The 11,881-nt window shown below is 43.9% G+C and overlaps 1 protein-coding gene across 6 annotated transcripts in view; it reads left to right on the top strand.

The window, feature by feature from the left end:
- CD84 (CD84 molecule) overlaps nt 1-10,737 on the top strand; it is a 44,937-nt gene extending 34,200 nt beyond the window's left edge. For 2 of the 6 annotated variants that reach the window (XM_086393606.1, XM_086393602.1), the window contains 6 exons: nt 838-1,089; nt 1,487-1,606; nt 2,445-2,477; nt 4,477-4,574; nt 5,479-5,541; nt 7,192-10,737. In XM_086393606.1, the coding sequence (XP_086249732.1) occupies nt 838-1,089; nt 1,487-1,606; nt 2,445-2,477; nt 4,477-4,574; nt 5,479-5,541; nt 7,192-7,257 (632 nt within the window). In that variant the 3' untranslated portion in view covers nt 7,258-10,737. Of the gene's footprint in view, nt 1-837; nt 1,090-1,486; nt 1,627-2,444; nt 2,736-4,476; nt 4,575-5,478; nt 5,542-7,191 lie in introns of those variants that run through there. The other 4 variants (XR_015161257.1, XM_086393603.1, XM_086393605.1 and 1 more) reach the window with 4 other exon arrangements.
- The last annotated feature ends 1,144 nt before the right edge of the window (nt 10,738-11,881 follow it).

The raw sequence follows: 11,881 nt of genomic DNA, 5'->3' as shown, positions 1-11,881 counted from the left end.
TCACTGGTTTTCGCTGAGCATTTATATCCCTAGCCAACATGTGGTTGCAACTGATGAATGAACCAACATGAAAATGCGTGAACACAATCAACGTAAGTATCGGTTGACATTTTAATTTAAGCTTACTAATAAGAAAAAAGTGATTCAGCAAAGACACATGTATTGGAACTTCATTTGTTCATCAATGATGTGAGTAACTTCTTTGCTGAACTGGATGATGGTTCTCAAATTCTAGAAGATTATTTCTGACTTTTTGTGTGCTAGTCACAATGTAAAATCTTCAGTTTTGTTTGTTTGTTTAATCTGCTTTAGAACCCTCTCCTCCATTCCTTTCTTAAGTCTGAAGTGACAATCAGAAAAGCAATAAATCAAGCCCTAGTTTGTAGCATTTGCCAATTCCTTTGATGTAAATACTCCCACTACAGCTGATTTTAAGTCATGCAGAGTTGGGAAGACATTTTACATCATTACAAGGAATAAATATGATAGATATAAATAACTCCTAGAGCATAGATAACAGTAAATTGCGACTTCCCTATTAGTCTAATGGTTAAGACTCCGCACTTTTACCACAGGGGACATGGGTTTGATCCCTGGCTGGGAAATTAAGATCCCTCATGGCACTGCCAAAAAAAACAAATAAAAAAGTAAATTGTCTAAAAACATTAGAAAGTGATGAGTTTTGAGGATTTATTAGCTTTGTTATTAATAAAATGTATTTCATTGTAAGTTTTTAACAACCCTCATGAAAATGTCTGAAAATTTAATAGTTGACTCCCTCAGGCTGATACAGGTCATCTCCAGCTTACCACTGGCTCATGTGTTTTCTCCTCACAGGTCGTCTTGAGAAGCCAAAAATTACTCAGAGTTTCGTGACATCTGTGAACAGCACCTGTAATGTCACACTGATGTGCTCTGTGGATAAAGAAGAAAAGAATGTGACATACAGTTGGAGTCCACGAGGGGAAGAGGGCAATGTCCTTCAAATCTTCCAGACCCCTGACAACCAAGAGGAGACCTACACGTGTACAGCGTGGAACCCTGTCAGCAACAATTCTGACTCCATCTCTGCCCAGCAGCTCTGTGCAGGTAACCAAGCATCTCTGGCCATCTCTCTTGGAGTCTCAAAATTCACTCTGACCTGCTGCAAGGCCTGAAACTGGCCCAAGTTCTCCAGAGGAAGGTGCCTTCGTTATGGCATGGCTGGACCCAAGGTGCTTCTCCTCCCAGTAAGCCCCAGAAAAGAGTCCAAAGCCTTCTGGGAGATGCCAGGCATTTCAGGGTATTCTGAGGCAGTCCCCACTCAGCTGCCTGATTCAGTTTCTGATCTTGACCTTTAATAGCGGGCAGTACAGTTTTCCTTGTAGCTTTGGCACTCCCCTGGAGGGCACCTAGTATGGATAGTGCTCTTGAATGTGGACAAGCTTGCCTAACCTCTCTGGCCCATCTCCTGAGAGTCAAGTCTCATTGAATCTTCTGTTTTCAGACATCACAATGACCCCCCATACTCGCCACACTGGACTGATGAGTGGGCTGGCTGTGCTTTCTGTGCTTATAGTCATTCTACCTTCAGTGGTTTTGTTCCTTTTGTGCAAGAAAGGAGAAGGTAGGAGATTTTCTCACAAGGTAAATGTAGAAATGTACCTTCATTTTTCTGGTATTGAAGTCAGTTATCCAAGGTGGGGTGGAAATGTCCTTTGTTCCAGGGAATTAGTCTTTCTAGACTCCTCAGTGCCCCATCTTACCCTCTCCCAGAAAGACAGCCCTGATTACTGTATTACATTACCCTGAATGGTCTTCCAAACATGTTTCTGGGATCAGCAGGATGCCATGGGTCCAGAACTTGGGTCCAAGTTTAAGTGAGTAAGTAACTGTTAGTCGCTTAGTCGTATTTGACTCTTTGCAATCCCAAGGACTGTAGCCTGCCAGGCTCTTCTGTCCATGAAATTCTCCAGGCAAGAATACTGGAGTGGGTTGCCATTTCCTTCTCCAGGTCTCCTGTAGGGAAAATCAGAATTGGACACCTCAAGTCAAAGAGAGCCCCTGGGTTCAAGTTTAGCACTGCCATTAACAAACTGTGCTCAATGGGGCACATGTATTTACCTCTCCAACTCAGTGTTCTCACACGTGAAATAAGATTTGGACTAAGTCTCCAAGGTCACTTCCAAGTCCACCAAAACTGTGACCTTTGAAATGTCATTGAGGGACAAGTACTAGTTGTCACTAGATCCCTTTGGGTCCCTCTGGATCATTCTGTAATTGTAACCATTCTAAACTCAGAAAACCTGATCTTGGGCCCTAGGGGAGTCCACCCTTCTATTCCTCTTAATTCTGTGTCCACTCAAAATCTTCCTTTCCCACCCATCATAATAGCAACCATGGATGTAGAGAGGCTCTACCTCTGATTCCATGTTCCTAACTCTCTTTTGGGTCTGATTCCTCAGGTTCCTTCTTGAAGAACTTCAGTAAGAACCCTGGTAAGTTCTCAACCACTAGTTTCCCTGGATGACAACTGGAAGAGATGAGTTCACAGTAGAGTGGTGAAGCCTAAGCTTGTACTTTGCAGACATCTGGGGTGAAGGTCCCAGCTTGACCATCTATCAGCTACCAATTATTTTATCACTGTCTTGGTTTTCTCAGTTGTAAAATACACGTAAAACCAGGTTGTGCAGCATATACTTACTGAACAGATTTAATGAATTACACATATAAAGTACTTGGCCAAGTGCCTGGTACATCGTGAGTACTTTGATACTATCCTTACAATTGACATACCTGGGCTTGACACAGAAGGAGGCATCCTGGGCGAAGAGAGTCTGTAATATGAACTGTAGCTCAAATAATCTCTTGATGGGGAGAAGTCACACCACCTCCTCAGGCCATAGGTGATCTTCAGGGCTCCTCAAAGAGGCCTTTGCCCTCAATCCCTCACAGCCTTGTTGAAGGGAAGAAGTCCTATTTTTTCATCTGCAAATGAAATAAGAGAGAGCACTGAATCTGGTTCACTCACCAAGTCTGAGGCAGGGACTGCTGCTGCTAAGTCGCTTCAGTCATGTCCAACTCTGTGCAACCCCATAGACGGCAGCCCACCAGGCTCCCCCGTCCCTGGGATTCTCCAGGCAAGAACACTGGAGTGGGTTGCCATTTCCTTCTCCAGAGGCAGGGACTGGGACAGGACTAAACTCTGAAACACTTGATCCCTGTAATAATAGCACTCAGCCCAGACCTGTTGTCTGCAGATATGTTGGTGCTTTGGAATATGAAGGCCCTCAATTCTGGCTATCTGTTTTCAACTTGACCCTCAAATGTTCCACATTAGGAGCAAAGAAAAGCAGTACAAAGGGAGAAATGCATCTATTAGTCCATGAATTCTTAAAACAGTCACTCAGTTGTGTCCGACTTTTTTCAATCCCATAGCCTGTAGCCACCAAGTTCTTCTGTCCATGGAATTCTTCAGGCTAGAATACTGGAATGGGCAGCCATTCCCTTCTCCAGGGGATCTTCCCAAACCAGAAACTGAACCCTGGTCTCCCTTTGTAGCTCAGCTGGTAAAGAATCTGCCTGAAATGCAGGAGATTCCGGTTGTATTCAGGGGTTGGGAAAATCCCCTGGAGAAGGGATAAGCTACCCACTCCAGTATTCTTGGGCTTCCCTGGTGGCTCAGATGGTAAAGAATCTGCTTGCAATGTGGGAGACTTAGGTTCGATCCCTGGGTTTGGAAGATCCCTTGGACGAGGACGCATGGCAACCCACTCCGGTATTTTTGCCTGGAGAATTCCAAGGACACAGGAGCCTGGTAGGCTACAGTTCATGGGGTCACAAGGAGTCAGACATGACTAAGCCCAGCACAGTTCCCATATTGCAGGCAGATTATCATCTGAGTCACTAGGTGAACCCTGAATTCTTAAAAGTAGGAATTCTTAAATTCCTCTCACTGAGCTTGGCAGGTAGAGAGTTTAACAAATGTTTGAATCAATCAGTCAAGTAACAAATATGTGTGGAGTACCTCTTACATGTCTAACACTGAAGTGGTAAAAGAAAGATATGTACCAGAAGAGACCAACACAGTGTATAACTAGAGAGAATCAATCTAATTGAAAAACTAAGACCGTCACATGAAAAGACTAGCCATACAAGGCAGTCAATGCTAAATGCTGGAGATACTAAGGAAGACCCTGGGTGGAAAAGCTACCTGCAGTGCCCACACAGAGGTTGGGGAGAATCTCTTTATCCTAATGTGGACTGAAAAGAATTCCCACTGAGCTCTGGGTAAGACCTGAGCCAGGTGTCTCCTGTACTGCATGGCATCCCTAAGAAAGAGACAAGCAAGGATTCAAACATCCATCTCAAGAGGACAGGAGTCATTTAACCTCTTGGGGTTTCATTTCTTTATTTGAAAAAAGAGAACATTAAGTCATCTCTAAAAATTCATCCACATTTTCATGTACTGTGGTTCTATGCTTGTTTGTGACTCAGATGCTTCCTCAAAGAGAACAATATACACATACATCACAGTTTCAAGAAACACCCAGCCAGCAGAGTCCAGGATCTATGATGAGATCCCCCAATCCAAGGTAAGGTGGTGTTACTCACAGGTCTCCACCACCACCCCAAACAGGGAGTCATGGGTAGCAGCCACAGGCCAGAGGCTGGGGGTGCGGGATCCGACCAAGAAATACCATGTCAGGGAAATGATCCTTCGAATCTTTCTATGAGGACAAGAAAGTGGCCATGTGTCACCCCCTGGTAGCCTCCTGGACTTGAGACCTCATGCTTCTAATTGGGCCTGGCTCCATGTTAGATGTCATGACTAAGAGTAAAGCACCTTCTATAGGGGACCCATACCAGGGGAGCCTCTGATATGAGGTGAGAGCTTTTATGTGGCCACTGACCAGTAAACAAGTTGCTAAGGGGATTTCAAGTGCACAAAACGGAGAGAGGTCCACTTGAACTTGACTTCTTGGTCTGGCTGCAGCAGCAGCTTATTCTCCACAGGCTGATTCACTCTGTCCCACAGCCTGCCCTCCCACCTTCCTTTTACCTGCCTGCCCCTCCCTCACCTCCACTCGTAACCAGGCTTCCTCATGGTATCGCCTTCCTCTGTGCTTCTACCAGCCTGCTCTCCTGAAGTCTCTAAGGAGAGAAAGGGAAATTGAAGTCTGCCTGGTCAATCCAGGCCTGTACTTGGACCAATAGTTCAGCTGGGTTTGTAGAGCCCATGGAAAGCTAAAATTCTGATTAAGCAAGACTCAGTCTGAACCACCAGACTGTTCTTCTTGGCTTCTGAGGTTCTTGTCCAATTGCTACCTATACCCACTCCAACTTCACCCTGATCCTCTCCACCTGGATGGAACCAAAGGTGAAGCTGGGAGAGGAGACCACTTAGTGAAAGTGAGAGCAGGGAGGGCTGATGGGCAGAGGAAGAAGTAAGAGATTTGCCTGGGCTCCCTCACTGAGGGCAAGATGGGTGTTTTACAGGTGCTCCCCACCAAGGAGGAGCCAGTGAACACAATTTACTCCATAATGCAGTACTCTGATAAGGTAAAGTCTGTCTGATTTTTATCACTGTTGTCCTGTCTGTTCCAACTTTTCTTTGGCATCTTATCTAACCAAACAGGAGTGAAATGGTTCCCTTGGGACTCTGTGCTTCTCAGGATTAATTGCTGATAGCCTTGATCTCCTTCCACACATGCACACAGCTCCGCTTCCCAGGTCCAAGGCCATTTACAAGCTGGCTTCCTTGATTTCTGTTCCCAGCCTTTCTATGAAGGAGCATCTAGGTCTCTGAACTGCAGTGTGGAAACTTCAGCCTCTAATAACATCCAGAGCCATTGCTAGCTCACAGTGTATAAATTGGAAGGCAGGTCTGCCATGCCCCAGGCAGACACAGGGCCATACCAGATGCACAGATAGGCAGGCAGAACACAGGTTGAATCCCAGTTGCCACTGGTTCCCTCAGCAGACCTTCAGAGTGTGCCACCTGTACAAGCATTTGTAGTGCTCTAGTGATACTCATGTTCCCTGTGCCCCAGCATGCTTCTCTCAAATATGCAAAGAGAGAAGGTAGGTCCTGACCTTTGACAGGACTTTCAGTTTGGGGAACCTGGTTCGGTGTTGTTACTATCTGAAAGTCCTTGTTTCCACCACAATCAGGACAGCTTTGGGGTCTCTGGGTGAATCAAATTTTTTGGAAGTGTTTCTGTCTAATAGCTGAGTTAATAGGCAGGAAGCTAACCAGGAAAGATAAATTTGAACGCAGATGTCTGGGGAGAAAGGGATGATAATGATAACAAGTGACGAGTGGGAGGAAATATTGGGATGTCAAAATGGAATGCAAATGCATTCATGAATAAGAATTAAAAGCTGATTCTATGAGTCATCTGTAAGCTGGACAAGTAGGAAGGTCATAAGGGAACTCAATGCACAGGTCAGTTTGAATGTCAAGATAAACCAAGTGCCCTGGAGAATAAGACAGAAGGACTTTGACTTCCTCAAGGACCAAAGATGGAAGGAGAGAGAAGAAAAGGAAGAAAATGAGTGAGGAAAGAGGAGGAGGGGAAAAGGGGAAGGAGAAGCAAGTGAGAAGCAGGGAGCCAGCATGTCTGGACCAGGATTAGAAGGAGAATGGGAGGAAACAGAAGAAAATACACTGGGAAGTAGTAGCTTTGAAGGATTAATCAGGGACTCCTGGATTGAGACATCTCATAGTAAACTCTCTAGACAAGTTGGTTGGTAATTACTAGTTTGGTTAGTATGTAATTTAAAACCTAGGACTCCATGAGCCAGTGGAAGAGTTGTCTGCAGTATTCTAAGTAACTATAGCATATGACACCAGTGAAAGTGACACCACTACATATAAGCCAAGGTGAAGTTACTGGGGTAAAGGAGAAATGAAGGCTTACCTAGGAACAAGGAAGGCAGGTCACATGAGCCTGAATGCCGCTTCAAGCCTATAATCAAAATCAATGCAGATACCTACATTCCCACCTGCTATTTTTTCTGAGTTAAGAGGGCTTCCAAATGGAGTGACTGGAACAGAGGTGAGGGACTCAGCAAAGGGCAAGATCCTGCTACCCCAGAGTACCCCAGAACCAGGGAAATCTAAGGTGTCTCTCTAAAGGCTTCCTGTGGGACTGGAATTCCTGAGCAGTGCCTTTACGTCAGCATTTCCCTCTTCTCCCTTTTGTACAGATGGAGAAAACCAGCACTCAGAACAGCAAACCTCTTGGGACTTCAAGCTATGAAATTGTGATCTAGGCTCCTAGATGGAATTCTCCCCATGGAAACTGAGCTGCAACCACACATATGGCAAATGATCCAGACCTAGACTTCCTCTGCCCAGATCTTACCCAGAAATTACAGATCACCAGATTCCAACATGTAAGCAAAGAAGGAGACACTTCTTTGGTTATGCTGGGCATAACTTGTACTGAAATAGACAAATGGATCATGCCCTTTCTAAGATGGCTCACTTCCTAACAAATAACAAAGCAGATCCCTTGGCACAGTGCTTCCCATCCTTCTTCACACTGCAGCACATGTAGAAAATAATTTTTATGATACAATGGAATAAGCAATCAAGATTGCTCATGGCTGGAGGCTGAATATGACTGGATGGGATGACTCTTCCCAGCAATCCCATATGTGGAGCATCAATATTTACACACCTGTAACCTGCCATGACACACCACTTAAGAGCCTCTGTTCATACTCAATATATGGGAGAAGCCCTGGTGCATGGCCTCACCCAGTCCCCCTGTACCTTGGGCAGATAAGCCTCTCACTCAAGTGCATGACTTGATGTATAGAGTGTGGACTGCATTTCAGGCTCTGTTTGTCCCTTTGCCTGGGAACGTTTGTTCAGGGTATACCTGGCTGGACCAGCCCAACCCTATATCACTGTGTGGCATGGAAAGATGTCAGAGCTGTGGGTCTCAGCTGTGCAGACACACTCTTCCAAACGAGTGTTGGAACATGTTCTTTCTGTAGGGACTAGACTTCTGGGGCATTTTTCTTTAGACTCCACTTCAGAAACCTCATAATATTTTTTTCTGGCTAAGTTTTCCTTCTGTATCCCTCTGTAATGGTTCATTTTGTGTGTCAATTTGATTGGGACGTGGGTTGCCCAGATATTTGGTTAAACATTATTCAGGGTGTGAGTGTGAAGCATGAGATAAGCATTTGAATTGATAGACCTTGTAAAGCAGATTAATTCTCAACCCCCCCCCCCATGTGGGTGGGCATCACCATATCAATTGAAAACCTGAATAGAAAAAAAGGCAGAGTAAGGGAGAATCTATTCTCTCTCAGACAGACTGTCTGAGAGCTGAGCATCTTGAGCTGAGACATTAGTCTGCTGCCTTGCATTTGGACTGGAACTTCCACCATCAGCTTTCCTGGTTCTCAGGCCTTTCAACTCAGACCTCTTTAGCTTGCTTACAGATCTCAGAATTTCTCAATCTCTGTAACCACGAGTCAATTCCTTTATAGCTATTTCCTATAATTCTGTTTCTCTACAAAACCAGGCTAAGATACACTCCAAACTGCCTGATCATCATGAAAAAGAAGGCATCTTCAATAAAGCCATTCTCCAAAAGGAACTCAGTTCAGTTCAATCGCTCAGTCATGTCCAACTCTTCAGGACCCCATGGACAACAGCACACCAGGCCTCCCTGTCTGTCACCAACTTCCAGAGTTTACTCAAACTCATCTCCACTGAGTCGGTGATGCCATCCAACCATCTCATCCTCTGTCATCCCCTTCTCCTCCTGTCCTCAATCTTTCCCAGCAGCAGAGTCTTTTCAAATGAGTCAGCTCTTTGCATCAGGTGCCCAAAGTATTGGAGCTTCAGCTTCAATATCAGTCCTTCCAATGAACACTCAGGACTGATCTTCTTTAGGATGGACTGGCTGGATCTCCTTGCAGTCCAAGAGACTTTCAAGAGTCTTCTCCAACACCACAGTTCAAAAGCATCAATTCTTTGGTTCTCAGCCTTCCTTATAGTCCAACTCTCACATCCATACATGATCACTGGAAAAACCATAGCCTTGACTGGATGGACCTTTGTTGGCAAAGTAATGTCTCTGCTTTTTAATATGCTGTCTAGGTTGGTCATAACTTTCCTTCCAAGGAGTAAGTATCTTTTAATTTCATGGCTGAAATCACCATCTGCAGTGATTTTGGAGCCCAGAAAAATAAAGTCAGCCACTGTTTCCACTGTTTCCCCATCTATTTGCCATGAAGTCATGGGACCAGATGCTGTGATCTTAGTTTTCTGAATGTTGAGCTTTAAGTCAACCTTTTCACTCTCCTCTTTCACTTTCATCAAGAGGCTCTTTAGTTCTTCTTCTAACTACTCAGCTATATTTCTGGCATTTTAGGGAAACCCAAACATCAGAACAAAAGACGTTGAAGGAAGCAGTCATTCTCCAGAGGGAACTTGGGAGATGATGATACACATTATGAAACTGTGTCCACCCAGTTACTAAGGCTTAGCCCAGAGAGTGGTGGGGTTCAAGCTATGGTTAGTGATCCTCCCTCTTCCCCTAAGGGGAACTTTCAGGTAAGCATTTGAAAAAATTGTTTCCCTCATGTATTAACAAGCACAACCAGCTAAATCCTAAACCACCATGAACAATTCCAGTCTCAATAACAGAAATGAACTGTTTTTAGGCAGAATGAAGGTGTTGGTCCCCATTAATAGGCCCATAGAATCATCTATCACTATGTTGGGGGCTTCAAGATCTCCAAAGTATAAGATGCACATGATGTCTGATTTGGTCTAACTACAGCACAAACACTACAGTCAAATCCTGAACTACATGCTACAAGGGGTGGAGTGACCTAACACAGTCAGAAGAGACCTCATAGAGGAAATGAAGCTGAAGGTGGACCTCAAGGTGTGGATGGGATTTGGCAGAGAGTAAAGAAGACAGACAGCCTCCAAGTGAGGAAGGCATAGAGAAAGAAAACAGCAGGACCCCAGACACACCATGCACGATCACAGTCCCTTGCCTATGTGTGGCATAGTGCTCAGCTGGAATGTATGGCCTCATCCCTTGTTCATTTATATATCCTTCAATACCCAGCTCAAATATCACCTTATCTGTGAAGCTTTCTCTAGTCAAAATAACTATGGTTCTTTTTGCACTCCTTTCCCCACCCCTATTGTCTTTCTGTCACTAAAACTCATTTCATTCTACCTTACAGTATAGATAATTGTTTGTTTCCTTATGTATTGTTCATTACTTAAAGGCAAGGCCCATGACTTCATGATCAAGAAAAGGTGATCATGAGACGTATTAGCTTTATTCATCTTTGCATTTATCATCAGCCAACATGGTGCCTTGCACCTTGCTTTATGAGCTATAAATGCTGTTGAATAGAATTGAAAGTGATCAGCTAGCTTGAAAAAAGGGTATATATTGGAAGTACTGATGGATATAAGCCAATAAGCATAGTGGAATCAAATTACAGCAAGCACTAAATATCAACATGAAAACATCAGAGGCTATTCCCAGTACAGGGGCATTTGGAGAGAAAAGATTTTCAGAGTTAGACAGATCTTCTAAAACATCAAGTAGAGCAATGAACCAGGTATAAGGCAGTCACCCTAGGGAAGGGTATGGAAGAAGAAATAAGAGACGTAGTCTCAAAGGATGTAGAAGTTTCAAAGTCACACTGAATAAGATATTTTTCCTAAAATAAAAGTACTTCTTTATGTGAGTTGAGAGATCACTCATGAACGTATTCATTCTGTAACTGCTGCCCCTGCCTCTCCCTGGTGTGCTTACTGAGTCATGTTCTTAGTATTCTAATTCCCCAGTAGAAAGTAGGGGTTGGGGGAGAAAGGAAAGAAGGAAGGAAGGGGAAAGAAAGGAAGAAAGAAAGATGAAGGGAGGAAGGAAGAAATGAAAGAACTAGAACTAAGAGTTCCTTGGGTCTTCCCAGGAGAACAAACCTGGGGTGCAGCCAGTGCACAGAAATTCTTCAAGTGACTTTTGGGACTCAAGAACACCATGTTTGATTCTTCCCTATGAATCTTCTGATTTATGAAGGCATAAGCTACTCACTGCATTCCCATTCAGTTCTCAGATTATCCTTCTGTAATATGAATGGGATCTTATTTTCCCCTTCACATCTTTCCATATAAGCTATATTACGACCAACAGGCCTATAAAATCAAACTATTCTTTCAGTGGAACAGACTCTTTACTTTTTAACTGGTAGAAAATTGCTTTACAATGTTATTTTGGTTTCTGCCATGCAGCAACATGAATCAGTTGTAATTATATATATCCTTTCCCTTTTAAGCCTCCCTCCCCTGTACCCATCACACTCCTCCAGGTCATCGTAGAGCTCCAACTGGGATCCCTGTGCTATACAGCAACTTCCCACTAATTATCTCTTTTACATAGAATAGTGTATACATGTCAATGCTACTTTCTCAGTCCGTCCCACCCTCACCTTCCCCCACTATGCCCACAAGTCTGTTCTCTGCTAGGTTCATCAGTACCACTTTTCTAGATTCCATATATATGTGTTACTATAAGGTATTTGTATCAGATACTTGTATCAGACCAAGATGTGCCAGCTTTTTTTTAGTGTATTTTGAAATTGAAATCTCAGGGGCAGAGGCCTCTAGTGGAAAGCAGTTGGTAAGGCAAGACATTCCCTCTCAAGTCACCATGGGCTTTTTACCAGGGAGAGAAAGTGAAAAATGCTGCAGATTTTTCTGCATGCCTCTCAGAAAAAGAGAGTGAAGCTGATTTTAAATGAAAATTTTTTAAAGCTATAGAACATTATTAACTGCACAGCCCACAAGAGAAGAGTTTTACTGGGCCACTTCTGGAAAGTGGGCATAGGAAGGAGTCTGGCTGGT

This window comes from Bos grunniens, chromosome 3, assembly GCF_055505025.1.
Source record: "Bos grunniens cultivar Pamir isolate PY7600 chromosome 3, Bosgru_T2T1.0, whole genome shotgun sequence".
Classification (NCBI taxonomy): Eukaryota; Metazoa; Chordata; class Mammalia; order Artiodactyla; family Bovidae; genus Bos; species Bos grunniens.
Note: the sequence above shows the minus strand (reverse complement) of the source record. Positions and strands in the feature narration are given on the sequence as shown.